The sequence below is a fragment of the Sciurus vulgaris genome, assembly GCF_902686455.1.
Source record: "Sciurus vulgaris genome assembly, chromosome: 12".
NCBI lineage: Eukaryota > Metazoa > Chordata > Mammalia > Rodentia > Sciuridae > Sciurus > Sciurus vulgaris.
Window position 1 is genome coordinate 52,103,426 of NC_136473.1, and position 22,716 is coordinate 52,126,141.

The window sequence follows — 22,716 nt, forward strand, 5'->3', positions numbered from 1 at the left end:
TGGCATACAGCTATTTATACTCATGGCCTGATACCTAAACATCAAGATTTTGTAATGGTCAGAGGAGTTTTTCCTGCTCTTCTTGAGTAGCTGATACCAACCCTCCTTTCTCTTCATGCTACCTCATCTTCTACTGAATTAATTTTACTTATTTGTTTATCCTTCCATTATCAGGGAATGTACCCAGTGGTGCTCTACCACTGAACTACATCCCACAGCCCTTTTATTTTATTTTTGACTTTGAGACAGTGTCTTGATAAGTTACTCAGTTTGGCCTCAAACTTATGATCCTTCTGCCTCCTGAGTCACTGGGATTACAGGCATGCACCACTGTGCCTGACTTCTACTAATCATTTTGAGGTCATTGTATTAACTTCCCTCTTTTCTATCTCAAAGTCTTTTGGTATTTTCACCTTCTCTCTCTTTTTCTCCTGCCCCAAAACAAGCAATTCTCTTCCTGCCTAAATCAAATTCCTCCTCCTTGTTCTTAATTGGAACACTGCCCCATCAAAAACCGTTTTATCAACCATGCTTCTCATGCCTAATGTGTTGATCTTCAAGGTTCCTTTTCCTCAGTTGTTAACAATTCAGTTCTAATTTATCTTTAAAAAAATTCTTTTCTGCAAATCTACAGTTGAATTTCTTTTCATTTCAAGTCTCTCTTTTCTTTTTTTTTTTTTTTTGACTTCTGATTTTCCTCTCATTGTTATTTGCATCATTTGTTTCCCAGTGAACAGTTACCTGCCTTCAAAGTCACTTTTGATCCTTCTTCCTCCCCAACCCCTACCACTGGTCAGTCTCTAAGCCTGTGACACATATCTCTTTTTGATCTCTCATCCTCCATCCCACAGTCATGATCTTAGTTCAGACCCACCCAGGGACTTCCTGTTGAAGGTGCATTTGTGAAGGCACTGCCTCCCCAAACCACCCAAATACTGCACTGTCACATTAGCTCTCCTCAACCCCACTTACAACTTCGCCAGTGCCTTCTTACAGATAGTAAAGGCAACTTATGAATGAAGTCCAAATTCCTTTTTTCCAATTTTTAAGGTTCTCCATGGTTTGGGACCAGAATGCCTTTTAGTTTTGTTTCTATTCACCCATCTTTAGACTTACTAAGTTTCACAAAACTCCTCCCCAAAGACTTTGTGTTTTCTGATCTTTAGTTCAAAACATCTCTTTTTCCATTCCCAGCTACTGCATTCATCTTAAATCTAAATGAAATATGTCCTAAGTGAAATATTACCATCTTAAAGACCCCTCAGATCCCTGGCACCTACACACACACACACACACACACATTTACTACAGCCACTGTTGACATTAACCTTTACCTCTCACCCAGTGGTGTTCCCTAAAAAGCCTGCCATTGTTCCTTGGCTAGTAAACTGGCTGTGGCTCAGGACTATCCTAGGAATCCTGACTTCCTACTGTGTGAATATGTGTCAACCGAAATATGAGACCTACTCAATGCCTAATACTCTATTGGACTCTGTGCCTACATATATGTGTGTGTATGTATATAGATATAGGTTTAGATATGGATAGGTATAGATATAGTCTCTGCCCAAAAGTGTTGAGTAAAGAAAGTATAACTGCCCAAATCTTTCATGGCAAAACCTAATTCTTAATGACAGAGAAACCAACTTCAATTCTTTGAGAAAACTGTACCTAATATTCACAACTTTGGACATAAATATTCTATTTCTAAAAACTTATCACCCAATTATGTTTAGACTGTTTGCCAGAACAGTGCACAAAGTTACACATACAAGGAAGTTCACTATCACTTTAATAAGAGAAAATGACAGAGTATCATATATGACTTTAATAAAAGAAAAAGGAATGAGGCAAATCTTAGTAGATAAATATATTTTAATATAGATTTAAGTTGTTATATATGTGATCTCATTTATCTTTTCTGAAAATTCTAAGAGATACATACTAGAATTATCTCCCCTGGAAGTGTGAAAACTAAGGCTCATAGAAGTTAAGTGTTTTGCCTAAAGTCACACAGCTATTAAGTGATAAAGCAGTAGTCATCTGATGTAGTCTATCTCCAGAGGCAATACTGACGTGCCCAGAGAGAGGTAGGTAGAAAGGGGGATTCAGCTTTTGTGCTGTGTATTTGTCAACTTTACATTACTATAACAAAATACTTGAGATAATTAACTTATGAAGAGAAAGGTTTATTTTGGCTCATAGTTTTGGAGGTTTCAGTTCATGATTGATTGGCCATGATGCTTTGGGCCTGTGGTGAGACAGCACATTACAGAGGGAGCAAATAATATAACAAAGCTGCTCTCCTCTTGATCAGGAAGTAAAAGAGAGTGAGGAGAGGTCAGGGTTCTACAGTCCTTTTCAAGGGCACACCTCCAATGACCCTGAAGACCTCCCACTAGGCCCATCTGTTTAATTACCACCTCCCAGTAGCACCAAACTAGAGACCAAGTCTGTAGCACATGCTCCTTTGGAAGACATTCAGAATCCAAGCTATAGCATACTACTTAAAAGCACATACAATAATTTTGTCATTAAAAAGTTAATTTCTTCCATATTTTTATGGGCACATTATAATTATAAACAGTGGTGGGATTTGTCATTACATATTCATATATGCACACAAGTTAATTTTTAAAACACATGCTAGATGTCCCCATCTCATTTTCCATTTGCTAATTATCACAGAAGAAAAAATGTGAGAATAAGATTAAAAAATTGACAAGCTTAGTTTCACGTTGCTAAAATTTTTCTTATTAAGTTCCTTGTAAGAACTTAATAAATACATTTTTGCATTAAATTTCCTAAACAGATAATGTCAAATGTCTGTCATTTGTACTGCACTGTTAATACCTTAATTTTCAAATATACCATGTGTTTATAGTGTTAACTCTCAAATAGGTTTCATAATCTCATATGGCTTCAAGCTCTTCTCATGAAAAATCATGTAATCCATTCAGTGACCTGATTTGATTCATTTGGGGACAATAAAGAAAAAAATCTCATTAACCTCTTGTAGCCTTGGGGTTAAAATTAGGAAGGCAGGTCAATTCCCAGCTTCCCTTGACAAATAAGAAAATGGAAAATTCCATACCTCCCTCATTTTACCTAAATGATACTGAAATTCTAAAGATTTTATCTAAAGATGAAATCTAACAATGCAATTTCTTTCATCATATGATGTCCATTTTACCATTCAAATATTTCTTACAATGGAATATAACTATTTGTCCTCTACCTCCTATCCTAAATCCCTTCAGGGCTGACCTGCCTCCACATGGGTTCTCCCAAGTTTTGAAACACTAGTACCCACCATAAGAACATTGTCAACCCCTGGTCAGAACAAATGAATGAAGATGACTGGCATCCTTAGAACCTCATTGGTATCATTAATTTCTTTTCTCCAAACTAATATATTAGTTAGAACTCATATATTATAACCAGCTAAGAATAACCCTTTCTGAAAGTGTTCCATTGATTAATTAGATTAGAAAAACGTATTGTGTGTCTATGCAGTACTGAGCCACTGTATAGTTCTGTTGGACCAAGACAGAATAAGCAAGTAACAGACCCAATGCCCCATAACCAACCAAAATTAAGGAAGTTCATAAGACAATCAAGATGCGGTTCCTCCCTCAAGTAACTTCTGGTTTAGAAGACAAGGCTTCTGAGTAAGTCATCATATTGTATTGCTACTAATACAAACAAGAAATATGGGCATATAGAGAAGGGATATGTGTGTGTGGGGGGGCATATCCCCTACTGAAATCTCCTCTTTTTCTCCTCAACACTGTATTTTGAGGTTTATATATGGTATTCTATTGTGTGAACGTATCACCTGTTAGCTTGCTACTGAATGTTTGAGGTATTTTGTTTTGTTTATCCTTTGTTTGTTTGTTTATCCTTTGTGTCTTTGTGATTGTTGCTTTAGTTAACAGAGGTTAATTTAGTTAAATTCATCAATATTTTATGGTTCATTATTTTGGGGCTTATTTAGAAAATTCTTTGATACTCTTAAGTTCATAAGGATAATTTTTCTATTTTTTAATAAATTGATACTTTCCTTTTAATATTTATGTCTCTCCTCTCTCAGTCTCTGTGTCTGTGTGTGTGTGTGTGTATACTCACTTCTCCCAATCTACACTTTGTTTTACCTGGTCCCTGGGAAGTCTCTGAGAGGCAGAAGTGTATCTGGTCTCTGACCCAGAGGTTTTCATGCTTTGATTCCTAGTCAGGCAGTACTTTTCTCCCAACCCCATCTGCAACTGGTATATCTTTTCCAAAAGATAAATATCTCCACATAAAAACAAAGCACAACTTACTGTTTCTCATCCTTTTCTCAGCAGTAGATGTGCAGTGCTTCTGATGCTGTCTGTTCTGCTGTAGTGCCTGCTCCCAACCTAGCACCCGGGTCTCTGGCTTCAGCCCATTTGTTGCTTTGTACTTCTCTCTGACTTGGCAGTCTACATATCCATCCATCAATCTATCTAATCTAAATCTTTCTTTGGAGACTCTCCATTTCTTTCTGCTTTCTCTTTTTACAGTTTTACTGTGTTTAGAGAAGAAAGAACACATCGAAGCTTAAACTTCTAGCACTATTTTCACCTGAACCCTAACTCTTTCTCTTTATGGCAAGTTTAAAGAAAGAGTTGGACTCTTATAGGTAGAGAAGGCTGTTGAGATAAATTTCTGATGAGAGGAAGAATTTGTGTGAATACACAGATGGGGAAAAGAGAGACGTTTGGGGAATGGGAAGTACTTTTTTACAACAAAAAGGAGGGTATGGGGGAGGGGGACGCAGAAAAACCTAGAGGAAATGACACTCTTGAAGAGGAAGGTCTTTGTGCCTCCTACAGCCCCAGCAATTGACACCTCCCTAACACATGTGCAAAAGATCTAAAGAACTGACCACAGAAGAAGAGGAAAAAGAAAAAAGAAAATAGAATTACTCTATAGAGGACACCACAGATTTCAAAATGCATTTACATCAATTCAGTGAGGCAGAGGGTACCGGTATCTTTATGTTATGTTATTCTAGAAACAAGAAAACTGAGACCCAAGAAGTTTAAATGATAAAGATTAGAATTAAAACCCAAATTCTCTTTTGCCTATCCTCTTGTTCTTTCCAACAACTACAATTCAGAGTGCATGCACACACAGCAAAGAGCAGACCACTGTGGACTATCTCAGCTAAAGCAATAAAATCAGAAACAATTTGAAAAGAGAGAAGTTTCTCTGACACTCCTTGAATCTGTTTTGTTTTATTTTGTCTTGTTTTGTCTCTTCCCTTACTTGTTTTTCATTCTAGGTTCTGAACCTAAAATCACAGGTCGTCCATTATATTTGCTTACTCTTTCATACAAAAGACTGAAAAATTCAATATTCTAACTGCTCTCTGTAAATTTCCCTGTTTTTACTATAACAAAGGAAATAAATTCCATTTTGGTAATACTAGCATACAAAGGATACACATTTGGGCAAATGCTCCTTACCAGTGTTCCCTTAATCACATGACTTTGACAATCTTGTATGCATACATGTAAAAATCAATCTGCTTTAGCAATAGTGAAGATTTCAACTCAGTTAACTGAATTGTAAGGCCTCAAACTAGAAGTCAGTATCTCTGTTACCAAAATTACTTCCCAGAATTTGCTACATAGTTCTATGAATAATCACTCATTTACTCAACAAATATAAATTATCCCCAACTTACAGCAGTTTATGATTTTTAAATTTTATGACAATGAAAAAGCATACTTATCATTCTGATTTTCACTTTCTGTACAGTAGTCAACAAATTATCTGAGTTATTTAATCACTTTACATAAACCAGCATTTGTGTTGAATGTTTTTGTCCAGTTGTAAGCTAATGAAGTATTCTGAGCACATTTAAGGGAGGCTAGGCTAAGCTGTGATATTCAGTAGATTAAGTGTATTAAATGTATTTTTCACTTATAATATTTTCCATTTATAATGGCTTTATACCCCTGATACAAGTTCAAGACCATTTGAAGTTGAATTTAATTGGTTAATAGTATTTGCTATAATATGAAAATTTATTTAGGGCTAATGCATGTCTGGGAATGTAATCCTTGTTCAAATCACACTTATTTCTGAAATTCTATCATATTGTAACTTACTTAAAAAAAACACAATGAAGAAGACTAAGACCAGTTATTTCAAGTGACAAACTGTAAACTTGATCGAGTTTTCTGAATTTGTATATTATTGTTCTTTCTATTCTCCACTATGAACTGGAATTCTATTTGAATAATTACATAGTTCTCTTTCCCCCCTCAAAGGAGAGCTCCAATAAACCATTTCCTTGTTTTCATACTCTATCTATATCATCCCTAAAAACTACTTTCCATAATTCTTACATCTCTGTGCAAGGAGGGAGAGAGGTTAGTAAGATAGTCCCATTTTTATAAATCATGAAAGAACACTTTGAAGCCTCCCGCCTGTTTTCTCCTTCATGGAAAAAAGAAAGGTGACTTCAGTTCAGCTGTAAGTCATGATGAGTCTTTTACTATTTCTCCACATTCTTAAATAGTAAAAATACTATTTCCCCCTCCCCACTACAACAACAGAAAAATCCCCTTCCTCGAGTTATATTTCTAAGCAGGGCTTTAATCATTGTTGTTTTCCTCTGATATTAATGAACAATAAATGAACCAAGAACCAAACTGGACCTTTGTAAATGTGTGCTCATGAAATAAATCGTACCTTCCTGCATATTTTGCAGACCCTGAAAATGCTTTACCTAAATGTCTTGAGAGAGAAAGACAAAGTATAAACAATAGTGAATTCTGTGCTTTATTCACACAGGTTTTCAGGGTGTGGGATATACAGACTCTCTCCCTGTTACAAGTCTTCCATGACAGCCAGGGAGGACCAGGAGACATGCAGATTTATTCTATGATATACGATACCAATCATGGCATGCTTATTGCAGGTAAGGTACCCAAACAGTGGCATATAAAACTCACCTTGATTTTTAACCTTTTTTTAAAATTAGCACTTAAGCACTTACTATGGAAAAAAATGAGAAGGGGAAATTACAAACCATGATTTACCACATTAGATATTTATTTCAGTTCCATTCTTTCTTATTGTTCTATGAGTGGATGGATGAAACATGTAACTGCACTTTCCTGAATATACCAGATTAGTTCTTTTAAGTCCTTGAACCTAGGAACACACAGCCTGGGTGAAGTCGCAAAGAGGGCTGTAAACTGTTGCTACGTCTAGGGGAAATCCAGCTCCCATGTTCAGCTCTGCTTTGACTCTGGAGAACAGAAATGTGATCTTGTTTTAGAATGGTGGCCCCAGCATGCACCAGCATTAGCTCCTTTTCCACAATGAGGCAATTTGGCCCCATGAATTCTGGTAGCATGCAGTTACTCAGAAAGGATACAGACCCTCCCAGCTGCCCTTGCTTCTAGACAAAGAGCAGTGGGAAGAGACAACAGGATCCAGTGCTGATGCCAACAGATTTGTTGCCAATTTTTCTTGTGCCCTCTTAGCCACACTAAAGAGACAAGGTACCCTGTTAGGTATTTAGGTTGAACACTGTTCATTTGCACACCCTTAAGCTTTAGAAGAAAAATGAATGATATTAATAGTAGTTCCTCCTTTTGGAACTCTAAGCCAGAATTACATTTCCTAAGCATATTCTCACTGACCACCTGCTCTGAGTTCCTGTGGGATTAATTAAAATAGGGAAATGACTGGTGCTATCTCTGGTGGAGAAAATAATTATTTTTAACCTTTGTGTTGATTTTTTCCTCCTGGATTAGGAGTGACCTAGCACTTCATGCTGCATAAGTAATTTTCCACTTTATGAAACAGAACTTAGTTCCAGTTGTAAGCACCCCTCCTTTATGTGACCTCTTCAGAAAAGAACATACTAATGACTAGTGGCAGATTTTCTTAGTGTTCCAACTTGCATGTTTGACTACTGGATTTGGCACTTCCATCCCATTTATCATCAGAGTAACTAGTGAGTTTCAAATCAGAGTATAATATACCAACATAAAAGAAGAAGGGAGGACAGAAAAATCAAGATTCTTCCTAATTTTATGTAATTTTGGTAGTATGTCTGCTTGCAAAAACAGAACAACTTGACATCAGAATTACATGAATTTATTAATTTGTGCTTAATTCAAATGAAGCTTCCCTACACGGTAGTGTTCAAAGCTACAATGATGGCAGTACCACATTCTGGAAATGCTTTGCAGTATAGGTTACTGCTGGCACTTTCATTATCACTATCATTATTAAGGTAATGACCATTGGTGTACTCTTTCTACTTTATCTATGCAACCCCACATAGGATGGAAATTCTTAATTTTTAATTTTGTAAATGGAAAAACAGTCTCAAACAGTTCAGCTCATGAAGGTTGAAACATAGTACTGTGATTTGATCTGAAAACTTCTGACTCCTAAATCTGCATTCATTCTCTGTACTGTATTAATTCCATAGTTGTAGTACAACTAACCAAAAAAGTGGAAAATTGCCCCTTGTCCATAAGCATATCTAGCTTTGTTGATGTGAATTTTGAATAAAGTTGATTATCGTCAGTAAAATGTTAAGAGATCTACCAAGAAACTCCAAATGTGGTTTGATTATCTGGTTACCATATGCCTCTCACATTTCCATATTGAACTATTCAAATTGAGAAATACAGCCAGATGAACCATCTTAGTCCTTCTTCACACATAAACAGATTTTTTTTCTTAAAATGTAAGCACCTTAGGAAAGTGTTTAGTAACTCCTGCTGAAACTTTTGAAGTTGGGATTTCTTTAGAGAGACTTGAAAAATTAAACGAAAAGTCTGCTGTTTTATTGATGTCACTCTCCACATCAGTAAAATGGGGAAGAAGTTTTATTTTTATTTTAATGACAGGATGCTTTGATATTGTTTTCAATATTTCTAGATATTACACTAAAATAGAACACACGATTAGTTGATTTTGAGAGTCAATACTTAAGATTTATAGAACAACTGTGAAACCAAACCAAACACACTCTTAAAAGTTCAAGAATGCCTGCTCTCCATCTCATGACCATGTACCTGAAACACTATGGTCATTTAGAAATTAACTTTCCTTATTGATGTTGCAAGCACTGGCTTACAATTATTCTCATTCATTATGTATAGTAAGGCTACATTCATGGAGAGCTTTATCATTTGTTGGATGAAAAGGACTCTCTAACAATAAATTTTAACCACATATTGGAAGCTAATTTTCAGCAGAAAGTTCGTCACCACTATCCTTGCTGTGCACCAAATGCAGGGGCATCAGTAGGCATGATAGAGAAGGGGAAAAGTGGACTACAAAAAATAGGAAATCAGGGGTCACTAAACACGGGATGTCAGTGAAGTCCAATTGACCTGCATTTGAAAAAAATTTCAAAGTAAATGCTTTATTTGTCAAAAATGTTGTAGAGTAACTGAATGTATTTTCGCCTCCTTAAATTTCCTGGGTATTGATATTATCAGTCTCACTGATTGGCTGTTTCTAAACCCAACTGTTGGGTAAATTCCAAACATCTAATATTGAGTATTTATGAGACGCTTACTTCTGTTTCAGGATCAAGTGTTATAGATATGTATCCTTTAACTAGGATGATACAAGATACAAAACAGGTTCCTCACACTCATGACAGAGAAATCAATGTCATACTTTACAACAAATATTTTCACCAAGTACTCACTATCTGTTCTGAATCCATAATTAAGGTGAGTACATATTGGCTTTTTAGACAGATAAAGACAGAGCAAATGGAATTTTCTCTTCTTTGTATGATTACATAAATCATTGCATGACTAAGTAAATGTAGTGGTGCATATGATGAGATTGTACATTGGAATTCTTTTTAAGATTTCATGAATGCATGAAAAACAAGCATTTGAAGCCAGCTCAGACTGCTTACTACTAAGTCACATGCTTGGTTGAATAAATAAAGCTACTTTTACTATCATTTTAGAAATGTTAAAGGAAATATATCAAGGAGGGAAACTAGCCTGATTCTATTTTTCTATTCACAGTTGAGCCGTGAGTAGAGGATTTATGCTAAGAAGGGAGGGAAAGAAATGGATATGTGTTTACTAAAACTCCTATAGGAGGGTGTGTGCCAAGGGCATATAGTCCATGATCTAATTTAATTCTCATGAAAGTCTCTGTGGACAGATGAAGACTTCCATTTTAAGGATGAGGAAATTAGGGCTCAGAGATGAAGTGACTTGCCTCAGATAATATAGTTGGTAAACACAAGGACTGGGATGTGAACCCAGGTTTGCCTGCTGTAAACTCTCTTGGCTTTCATGCCCCACCCCTCTAGCCCCACTGTTGCTGTATTCAGAGGCCAGGATACCTGGCCATGATAACTGTGCCTGTCAGTAACCACTGCTATCGCCTCGCAACAAGAGCTGGAGGTGTTTGCAACAGATATCCAGCCTTTTATTTCACACATGTTCTCTAAGAGGACAGAGACACATGAACTGGTAAAGAACACTCCTCAAGAAACTCTTCAAATTCCCTCTCAATTTTTGATCTTTTGTGCACATCTGCTGGAAACTTTTAGACCAATAAAGGAGCTCCTGAGTGCAGTTAATTATCACTTAAGATAAACTTTTTAAAAAGTTAAGTAGACAAAAAGTAAAACTAAAATCTGTCCTGCTCTCCCACAATAATGACCTCTTAAGAGGAAACGGTCGTTCCTTTGCAGGACTGAAGAGGGGAAAGGAATTCATCTAGATAAATTTTATACCTGACTGGGTGGAGAGGGACTGTACTTCAGGCCTGGAAACGGATGACCTGAAACTCATTCATGCAATGACCAAGATTCCTCTTTCTCCTGTAGAGACCTTGTCTATACCCAGGGACACACAGAGGTCAAGAACATGAGCCCTAGGACCAGGCAGACTTTATTCAAATCCCGGCTCTACCACTTTTCAGCCAGTGGCCCTCCATTATCTGGCTCCCAGTTACATCTCCCATGTTCCCATCACTTAGCTTTAATAGCTCTCTTTCAGTTCCCTGGAGAAAAAATATACTTTCCCATCTCTGACCTTTTGTACAGTTTTAGCTGCCCCCCAGAATCTCAAGTGCATCACCTAGTGTTGCTAGCTAAATTTTGTAATTCAGTCAGAAGTCTAATTTATAAGAGAGAGAAATTCAGAGAACAGTCTACACATATAGATTTATAGCTACTACTATGGAACCAAAGAGATAAAGATGAATTTTAACATGTTTCTGGATTTTCTAATTACCTCCAACCTCATTTCACAGGTGGCCTCCTCTGAGTCTTGCCCCACCCTTCTCTCTTTGTTGCTCCAGGTTTGTGTCCTTAGTCAGAGAACTACTTAGAACAATTAGTGAGCTCTTTCCCTAGACTCTCTCACATAGCAAGCTGTTCACATATTCTGTCCCATGATCCCTGACTCATTTGGATATGTGTCACGGGAATAAATCCAATTTGATCTTTTTGTCTGCCATGTTTCTGTTACATTTCTATTTTGCTGCTAACCTTACTTCACATTTATAGTAATGTGTTAATCTGCTATCCATTACTATAACAAAATACCTGAGACAGCCAACTTATAAAGAGGAAAGGTTTATTTTGGCTCATGATTTTGGAGCCAAGACCATGTGGTAGGTTGGCCCCAATGCTTTGGGGACTGGGTTGAAGAAGCACAACAGGAGGGGTGCAAGACAGAACAGACTGCCCACCTTATGGAAGCCAAGAAGCAAGAGAGAGGAAGGGGAGGGTCCATGTCCTACAGTCCATTTCAAGGCACATCCACCAATTACCTAAAACTTCCCACTAGGTCCCACTACCTCCCAATAGCACCATGCTAGGGACTAAACCTTTAACAGATAGGCCTTTGAGGGACACTAAAGACCCAAACTATAGCAAGTAGCAATCGACTATTTTCCCCATAGCTAGAGACTACCTGGAGTGGAGCCACTGGCTGCCTCTGCCACCTACATTTATAGCAGATACACTCCACGATAGCATAGTAACATTTAGTCTGCATCATTCAGAGCAAATCTACATTCTTAGATCGGACCAGCATTTAGGGCGGAGGGCTGGAAAAGGTGTGAGATGTACAGAGTACAAATTTGAAGGCTGTCTTGAACCTGGTAAAATTCTGTTAGGAATTGGAAAGCATATGTACGTCTTACTTGATTGTGTGGTTGTCGTTCTTTCCTTGTAGGTATGGGAACTTGAGACTGGCCTCCAAATATACCAGATTCTAGACCCTCATGGCTTCAGTATCGAAGTGACTTCAGCAGCTGTTGATGAAAGTGGATTTTTTTTTGCCACAGGAGCATATAACGGTCAGACAAATATCTAGAATGTGGCCTCCCTGCTTTATTGTCCTGAGAATTTGTGCTAGGACCTCATTAGTTTTTTGCGTTGAAGAGAGAGCATGAATCAGGCTAGAATGTATAAACATGCCAGAGAGTTTGCTCTGCCTCAATGAATAATGATAGAGTCTCTAATGTAATAGGCATATCTTGATATTGATGTTAAAAATAATCAACATTGCATTTGTATAGTGCTGTAACTAATTGCAAAAGTTTGTCACATGTAGCATCTCATTTAATCTTTGGTAGGAAGTGTCTGTGTTGCACTGATTCATTCTATCCTACTTTGGGGTATCATTAACTAAAAAACAGAAGTTAGATTCAATGTTTTGAACTAGACAAAATAGCCAGCCAACCTTGGTATACAATGCCTAGAATTTTATATTTAACTTGTTTCTATGTCTAAAATTCTTGAGGGTATATGCCATGCTAAACTTAGGAAAATATCAGGCTCAGAATGTAAAATTTTATTTCATGTTTCTCAAGCTGTGGAGCACTGCATAGAATTTTCAGGAACTTGAAAGTTACTGACTGCCTCATCTTTCATCTTGTCTTATTCTGAACTCCCACAAAGATGCTGCTTTATGTGAATGACCAATTGAATGTGCAACTCAGAATATGTTTATTCTGGGGATATATGTATTTACTAAATGAATGCTTATTCACAAGCCAATTGAATGGACTGAGTAAGTAACCTGATGGGAAAGTCTGATTTTTGAAAGTGTGAGCAGAAGAAACCCAGCTTGAAATAAAAATCATTAATGCTGAGTCAATGAGTTATGAATAAATGCAACTGGTTTTCATATGGAACAGTGCATAAGAAAGCAGTCTCAATAATCCATAAGCTCACCCTACATACATACAAAACTTGGTAATAATAGAAATTCTGAATGATGTGTATAATTATTATGAGGCATAATGATGAAGCAATTCAATATGTGGCTGGTAGTCATAGTATTTTCATGCACCCAAGTGCATTAGTCCTAAAGATTCTTTTAAATATTGGCAATTTGTCTTTCACAGAGGTATTTTAATTTAAATCTACAAGGATTCTGGGTCTAGGACAACTCAGAAAGTAGGATTCCTTGACTCCCTACGCACCTCTGCCCATGAGACATCAGTTGCTTCTCTCTATTGCCCTGACCATCACTTAGGAAGAACTGAACAGTACCTCTGCCTGCTCTCACCTCATTAAATCTGAGGGTCAATATCCCAAAGTAGAAGGAAATCTGAGCCACTGGGCTGTGGTCTGCCTAAGCCAGGAATGAAGGAGAATGTGATAACTTATTAATTGTTTGTATGACCATTTTCCTACAAAACCATAAACTCCTCAAGAACAGGAACTATCACTGTCACTTTATATCCAAACTTCCTGCCGCATTCAAGGCCTATAGGGAGTATTTAATCAATGTTCACTGTTCTTAGTGAACAAACAAATGATGGGGGTTGGAGCATTGCTGATGAGGAAAGGAAAACAGCACAGTGAAAACATTCCAGATATCCAAGGGGATTAGAGCTGAGGGGTAAGCGCTGGAGGGATAGGGAAAGGTGGTAGGGTTAAAGGAAGGGAGGAAAAGTGGTGGGAAGGTGAGCCCAGTGGACTCAAAACTGGTGACCACTATAAAAGCCCATGTGGGAGGATAATTTGCTATACAGTAATAAACTAGAAAGGCATTCAACACTACACTGATTATCATCCCTTCTGACTCCTTCATCCCTAAATCAAGTGAACAAAGCTGATCATACAAAAAGTGTTTGAGCTTTTATAACAAAATACCATAGACTGGCTTATAAGTATTAGAAATTTATTTCTTACAATTCTGGAGGCTGAGAAGTCCATCATCAAGGCCCCGGCAGATTTTTTTTGTGTGAGGAGGACCCACTTCCTGGTTCATAGATGGTGCCTTTTTGCTGTGTCCCCAACATGGTGGAAGGGAGCTTTCCCTAAGATCTTTTTTATAAGGGCACTAATCTCATTCTTGAGGGTTCCATCCTCATGACCTAATCACCACTAAATACTATTACATCAAGAATTAGGTTTTAACCAAACGTATTTTAAATGTAAGGGGAAAAAAAAATCAACACACCTTCTTTTATTTCCCATGTAACAAACAAAAAACTCTAAGCTTAATAGTTTCTCACCTGCTGGAATTGCCTCAAACCTTTTATTATTCAATAAGAGCTAACGTCCTAAAACATGTTTAGTACCTTAGGAAATGTGACAGATTATCAAAATTATCTTTAAGTGTTAATAATAATTGTGGTGTGATAGTTAAAATGCCTGTATGGGGGCGGTTAGCAAAATACACTGGGAGATGGGCCCTGCGTGCCCTGCCTTGAGAGGCATAACAGCAGGTATGGGTGAGCTGGGTGTGACTGGAAAACAACTGTGTACAAAATGGAAGCTGAGTTAAATTCAAAAATTGTGTATTTATGGTGTCTGTCATTAGTTGTCACTGGCATGTAATTTTCTCCAGTAAGATGTAGAAACTTGGATGTGACATTTTTCTACATGTAAATGTTGGGAATGAGTAATGTTTATAATTTTATAAGTGCAATGTTGACCCAAGATTATTAGAGAAAATGTTATGATCAGTGCATACCATACTATTGTATACAGAATAAAAAAAATGTGTTCACCACACATTGGACTATAAAAAATGACATGTATCCTAGCTGGCACCAGATGTTCAAACAAGGAAACTAAATTGGGTCATTTCTGTAATAACCATTTAACATGGGGTAAAGAAGAGGGTAGTCGTTAAAAGATCACTTTTAAGATCTGTAGTGCTCCATGCTTCCATTTACGGAAGTTCAAAAATAGGCAAAACTGTTCTATGATGATAGAAAACTAACAGTGGCTGTCTATGAGGGTGGGATGAATTGCAAAGCATAAAGAAGAACTTCCTGGGGGATGAATGTTTTATATAATTGTTTAGACATTAGATTCATGAGGAGATATATTTGTCAAAACTCCTAAAATTGTATTTTTATGGTATATGAATTTCATTGTATGTAAATTTTACCACAATAAAAAGTTGTGTCATAATAAAAGCACTGGGAGAATCAACAGAAAAGATGAACTTAAGAATGGAAACACAAATAGAAGAGTCTTAAAGGTTTCAAAGAAAACAGTCAGCTTTCTGTTCCTGTAAAAAACACCTGAGATAATTAACCTATATGGAGGAAAGTTTTGTTTTGGCTCATAGTTTCAGAGATTTCCGTCCATGGTTGCTTGATTGGGACTGTGGTGAGAGCACATCATGGAGGGAACATGTGTTGGAGGAAAGCTCTCACCTCATGGCAACCAGGAAGTGAAAAAGACAGATAAGAAGGGTCCAGAGCCCCTCTGTCTCCCTCAGTAGCACCCCTCCAGTGACCTAACTTCCTCCCTTAGACCCCATCTGTAAAAGGTTCCACTGCCTCCCAATAACACAAGGTGGAGACCAAGTCTTCAACACATGGGCCTTTGGTGGTCCCTTCTCCAAATCACAATAAAAACTATCATAAGTGTCAGGACTCTGCCTGATCCTCCTGGGTTTTTATCAGCCTGTGACAAGTCAAGGCATACAGAAATATATTTCATGCATAGCAAGCCCGGGGAGCTTCACCTGTCAATCTTAGTAAGAAATAAATGTAAGATAAATTATTGGCAGACAGCTTTCAGTCAGATCATGTTCTCTAAGTTAAAAGTCAAGCCTTCCCCAAATTATTTATTCACATAGTCTCTTCTTTGTGTGCTCAGGAACAGTTAAAATCTGGGACTTTGGCAGTGGGCAAGAGATGAAAGTGTTGCCGGAAGGGAAAGACTGGAAAGAGGAAGAGCATTGGGTGAAACGCCTGATTTTTCTCAAAACTCAGGAAAAAAGCCAGTATTTGATCCTTGCTTTGGAGCTCAGTGGGACTATCAAAATGATCCAGGTTTACGGTCATATTTTTGTATTTGTGCTGTTGGTGATCTTGGGAATACCAAACTAGTTAGTGAATAATATCATTTAACTCCTCCCTTGTCAGGCAGCTGAACATAGTGTTCATCCATCAAACTTTCTGTGAGGTCGCTAATTAACTTTGTCCAGGTCCAAGCAAAAAAGAGAAAGAATAGCTGTCTAGGCACAGTATCCAGCCCATCAAGCTTCTACTGCAGGATTAGTCACGATCCTCTAAAGCCAAGAAGGTTAAATTTACATAGAGCTGCCCACCTCTGACATTGCTTATATCCTCATTTGGGAATAATTCACTGCTCCCCAGAATTGCTCCTCAGCAGGCTCTGTCCCTTATAACCCATAATGCATTCAGAGATGCTCAAGTCACTTTTTCCATTTGTCACCAAAATTGCTTTGTTTATTTTAAGGTTAATGATGCAATCTGCTCAGGGCTGTTTTGGGAGAATTGAGATAGGCTAATTTATTTTTCCTGTGACTCTATTACCACCTAGGAATACTAATGCCTTCTTCACATTTAAAATGAAGTCTACATCATTTATCCTTGCTGAGTGGATCTTACCCTGTCAGTTAGAACTCAAGGACTCATTGCCTTTATTATTTTCTTTCTGGAAGCTAAGATCACACAAGTCTTGAATAGGATAGCAATCATGAAGAGCAGCATTGATTAAGATGATCTTTTAGCTGGGGAAAAGGAGTAAAACAGTTTCCTGATTCAGTACACTCTTCCTTTGTTGTCTACACAATCCACAATGGCACTGTAGAAAGGAATTTCTTAGAAACGCACTCTTAAGCACAAGGATATGTCAGTTTTCCTTGATGAATATGACTGATCAATTATTAATACAATTGGTCATCAGGATGCTCTTCCTAACAATGTCTGTTGTCACAAACACGACCCCCTTGTAAGGGCTTCAAATAGGAATATGGTACTATGCACACACCAAAATTGTTTGGGGTTCTACTATACTATTTTTCACTTCAATTATTCTGATTCTCCTTTCAGAAGCTATAGATTAAGCTTGATAAAGATTAAACATCTCCCTTATTTATGTTAGCATTCTTGCCCAGCCCACTGTAGTATTCTTTAAGCATTGAAGAAATAAAGAAATAAAAGAAATCTCTGGGAAGGTGGACAATAGAAAATATACAAAGAATATTTAGGGAATTTTGAAATTTACAGAGCGATTAGCATTAGAGAAAATATGTAAGTTAAATAGACCAAGATTTAAATCAAAGTGGAGACAGAGGTACATTGAGAACCAAAACACCACTGCTATTTTTGTTCTGAAAGTTTTTCACAGCAAACTGGGCTTCAATTTTCAACATTCTTGTTAGGAGAAGTTAGGGAAGTCCAAGTCCAGGGCCTACCTAGAACAAGGTGTTTCATGCCATGTTATGCTACAACCTAGAAGTTCAGTTTATTTATTTATTAAAAAAATTTTTTTAATTGTCAATGGACCTTTATTTTATTTATTTATATGTGGTGAAACATGCTAGGCCACTGCTCTGCCATTGAGTCACAACCCCAGCCCAGAAGTTCAGTTTAAATATTGCTGAAATTCTTACCTCTGTCACCATGGCACAAATTCTAGTCAAAGAATCGTCTAGAAGGTATGCATACTAGTGGCCCATACTTTTAAATTAACATAGATGTGAGAATACAGGCCTTAGAGCTACACCTAGAATCCTAAGGTTTTAAACAATGAAGGACTTTTATCCACCAACTAATTTTACAAGTAAGGAAATAAGAAAATACATACCTCGCCCAAGGTCACACTAGAGCTAAGACTTGCTGACTGAACTCCTACATCAATATTCTCTCCACTCACCACAGCTGCTTTTCAACAAAGAAAGGATCCAAAATAACCAATTTTAAAAATGTGACAATGAATCTGACCCTTATGTACAACTATAATTCTCCAATAAAACAATGGGAAGAGAACTAAAAAAAAAAAAAAAAAAAAAAATGTGGCTTTTATTTTCATACAAAAATTTAAAAATCAATAATTAACAGAGTCCTACTGATACTGTTATAAAACATAAATAGAATAAATGATCATATTAAAATAGCAAATAAAAAATATAAGCTACCTAAAATAAATTTAACAAAACTATATGAGAGTTTTGAAAACTATACAGGACATAAAAAGCAACCCAACTTGAATAAATGAAAAGATAGACCATGCTTACAGATGGCTATCACAAAGGTATCATAACTGCATTCCAATTAAAAATAAAAGTTTACTTTCAAAAAACAAAAGTGAATAAACAAGTCAGAAAAACAAGTGAGAAGATATTGCACCTCAGGTCCCTGAGGAACTATTAGGAAGCAGACATCTAAAGAAATCTCAAAAATCCAGAAGAAAAACAAGGAACCCAATAGAAAATAAACAAAGGACAGATACAGAAACCCAAATGGCTCTAGCTCATGAACACATGAAAAAGCATCCAATGTATTATCAGTCAGGGAAATGTGATGAGTGTAATTAAGACATTTTAAAATTAGTTTTAGATAAGCAAAAATAATAATAATGTCAATGAATTAAATAATTCCAAGCATTAGCAAGAATGTAAAGAAAGGGGAACTTTCATCTATTTCTGGTGAGAGTAGGCATGGGTAACCACCATATCTAGTAAAGTTGATGATATGCATGTCTTATAATTCAGTAATGCCACTCCATTCATACATGCTCTAGAAAACATGGCATCTATCTATAAAGACAAGCAATGAAGACGGGCAACCACCTGAACATCCACCACTGGAAAATGGAAAAATTTTAGAATATTAATACGGTACTATAAAGCAGTTAAAAATACATGAACTAGAGTTCCATGGTTTAATAACCTGTATAAATGTAAAACAGTATTGAGTGAAGTAAACAATTTGAAGAATCTATATAGTTTGCATTGATAAGACGGTTAAAAGTCTGAAGACAATAAACGCACGTACACGTACACATGCACACACACCTAGAGAGACTCAGAGATAGCAATAGAATATATGTGTATGTAATGTAGAAATATCAAAACGTTATGACTAACAGTTTTCTGGTTACTCTGGAGGGTGAGAAGAATGAGGAATTTTATTAACAACACACAGGACTGCAGATTTAATAAAGCTGGATGCTGGATACAGCAAGATATGTTCTATTTTTCATTCTTTAAAATAGCTCAAAGTAAAAATGATTAATTAAACTTTTCCTGTCCTCCCTGAATTTCTATTAAAGGGCAAGGAAGATGATATTTTTCTCATGGTGATATGGGAGCTACCTGATCCTATTCCTCACCTACGTGATGGAAATCGCATTATGCATCTGAAGACCTTATCTAAAGATAGGAATGTGACTATTCCTTTCCCAGATGTTGAGTTAGTTGTTCAGAGAAAACTTTCTCAACATACTAAAGTAAGTTTCATGTCTTTATTTTTTAGTTTTTACTTTTTCTTATGGAAAAGTTTTTACTTTTTCTTATGGAAAATCGTAAATGTATACAAAAGTACATAAAATAATACAGTGAACTATGTACTCTGATCAGATATTTTCTTTGCATGACCATTTTTTTCTTTACTCTTGCCACTTTCCCATGATTACCACCTACAAATTTTAAAGCCAATTCCAAACATTATGTCATTTTATCCCTAAATATTTCAGGTATATGTTTTCAAAAATAATGACTTTTAAAAAAATTGCAGTAGTAGTATTTTCTCAAATATTTTCAAAAATAATTTACAAAAGGTCTTTAAAAATCATCACATATTCATTTGGTATTTAAATTTTCCAGATGCCCTCATAATTTCTTTTTTATTTTACTTTGTTTTAATCAAAACAAGACACATCTGTTTGATTTGTTTGAAAATCTATTAAATATCTTTCTTTTTTTTTTTTAAGAACAGGGGATTGAACCCAAGGTACTTAACCACTGAACTACATCCTCAGCACCTTTATTTTTTTATTTTGAGAGAGGGTCTCACTAAGTTGTTTAAGGCCTGCCTTGCTAAATTGCTGAGGCTGACTTTGAATTTGCAATCCTCCTGCCATGGCCTTCCAAGCTGCTGGGATTATAGGTGGGTGCCACCACACCCAGCTTAAATATGCTTTACTATATAAATGTTTTCCATTTTTTTCTTTCCCACTTTCTAGATTTTTCTGATTGCACCCTTGTGATATTGTTTTAAGTACTGTACTTCCTACAGTCTGGGAATTAAAATTGGTTAATTTCATGTAACTTGATTTTTTTTCTTTAGCAAACTCCATCATGGAGTTGTGATGATTTTATTCCATCAAGATTGACAGAACTACTAGTTGTCTTTGTGTCAGCATCCATTGATGATCATGACCGAGGGCTATTGTTTCATTTCCAGTTCCTCCTTACCCTTAGGCTTTATTGATTACTGGAATGTGTGTTTAAAGAAAAACCTCCTTCATCAAATATTTGATTTTAGTGAAGATACAGTTCATATAGGAAAACAAAATAACTCTCCTCTTTAGTTATCAGTATTCAAAATAAGGAGTAGGTTTCCTAGCATCTTCTGAAGGTAGCCAGTGAATTTTATTTGCTTAGTATCATTATCAGCTCGCGAGTTTAAATGTTTTTGATGTGTTTCAGTCAGTCCCACTTATTATTGATGCTCAGATTTTCCTATTTCAACATGGTTGGAGCATATTTAGGCTCTGGATTTCTTTTGACATGATCCAAGAAGTTCTGGATAGCTTTTAGGTATGAGGAGAAGATAATCCAGGTTCATCTTGTACATTTCTTGTTCCAGATCTATAATCCACTATTGCTCCAAGAAACCCTTCTTTTTTTTTTTCAATGGAAATGGTATTAAGAAATATAGTCTGGAATTAGAGATGTCCTTTACCACTAGGTTAATTCTCTTTGTTAGACTTTTCACAGGTCTTTAGCTTTTCATTGGACAGAGCCAAGAAAAACCTTGTAAGAGAAAATAAAACATGGGGCTCAAACTGATATTTCCATTTCAAACTTAAGAATAGATAGTTTTGTCTATTTTTATTTTATATCTGTTTCACCAGAAATCTTTGTTCCTAATGGCATTAATTACATATTTGTTTTATCCTATTATTTATTTAATATATCTTATATACAATATAGGCTTTTTATGTCATATTATATTATGTTATTGTATTTTATATTATATTTTAGTTTCAGAAAAGCAATAAAATTATTAGAAATATGAGAGGTTGAACAATTCGAGATCTTCCTTTCTTTTAGTTCTTTTTGTCCTTGGAGTATAACATAGAATGTACTGTCAAACTACTGTGTTTTAAAATTACTCAAAATGATTCCTTGTGCCACCACCACTATACACAGTTAAATTTACTTGTCTCATTTTTTTATGTATTGCTTTTTTTATTTTCAGTACTGAAGACTGAACCCAGGGGCACTCTATCACTGAGTTATATCCCCAGCTCTTTTTATTTCATTTTTTAAATTTTGAAACGGGATCTTGGGACCTTACTAAGTAGCTAAGTTTCTTGGTAAATTGCTGAAGCTGGTCAAACTTGCAATTCTCCTACCTCAGACTCCCAAGTCGTTTTTTTTAAATTGACTTATCTTATTATTATGTGAAACATTTAAATAGTTCCAAAATCAAATCTATGAAACAAGTTCTATTCCAAGATAAAAAACAAGTTCTGATCTAACGTCTATTCCTGTCCTTCCACCTTACTCCCTACCTAGCCTATATTGTTAGCTTTTTGCTTTTAATTTTTGTTTTGACTTATGTCTCTAATGTTATTTTTAAAAAAATAACCAAATTCTTATCCATTCTTGATTCCATCCCACCCCTTTTTTTATTTTTTTATTTTTTTGGCGTGGGTACTAGGAATTGAACTCAGGGCCACTTGACCACTGAGCCACATCTCCTGCCCTACTTTGTATTTTATTTAGAGACAGGTCTCACTGAGTTGCTGAACGCCTCACTTTTGCTGAGACTGGCTTTGAACTCTCAATCCCCCTGCCTCAGCCTCCCAAGTGGCTGGGATTATAGGCATGCACCATTGCATGCCTTAAGAAGGGGACTACCCCTTCTTAAGAAAATAATAGAACACTATATATATTATATTCCTTGTTTATTTTATTTAGTTTGTTTATTTTATTTAGTTTTATCTTATTCTGAAATCATTATAAACCATATATAGAAATCTTTATCTTTGTTTGTTTTTTAAAAAATTGTGGTAAACGCACATATCATGAAATTTACCATCTTAACCATCTTCAGGTACACAGGGGCAGTAAGTACATTGCCATTGTTGTGCAGCCCTTCACCACCCATCTCTGAAACTCTTATTAATCTTGCAAATTGAGCTCTAAATTCATTAAATAGTAACTCCCCATTCCTCCCTCCTCCAAGCTGCCACCACCACTCTAC

The 22,716-nt window shown here is 36.2% G+C and overlaps 1 protein-coding gene across 1 annotated transcript in view; it reads left to right on the forward strand.

The window, feature by feature from the left end:
* The window catches only part of WDR64 (WD repeat domain 64), a gene marked incomplete at its 5' end in the record, with an annotated part of 135,366 nt that overhangs the window by 66,761 nt on the left and 45,889 nt on the right, over positions 1–22,716 (forward strand). Inside the window, 5 exons of the mRNA XM_079106101.1 lie at positions 6,829–6,955; positions 9,598–9,746; positions 12,228–12,351; positions 16,127–16,302; positions 19,553–19,729. Coding sequence (XP_078962227.1) covers positions 6,829–6,955; positions 9,598–9,746; positions 12,228–12,351; positions 16,127–16,302; positions 19,553–19,729 — 753 coding nt within the window. The remainder of the gene's footprint in view (positions 1–6,828; positions 6,956–9,597; positions 9,747–12,227; positions 12,352–16,126; positions 16,303–19,552; positions 19,730–22,716) is intronic.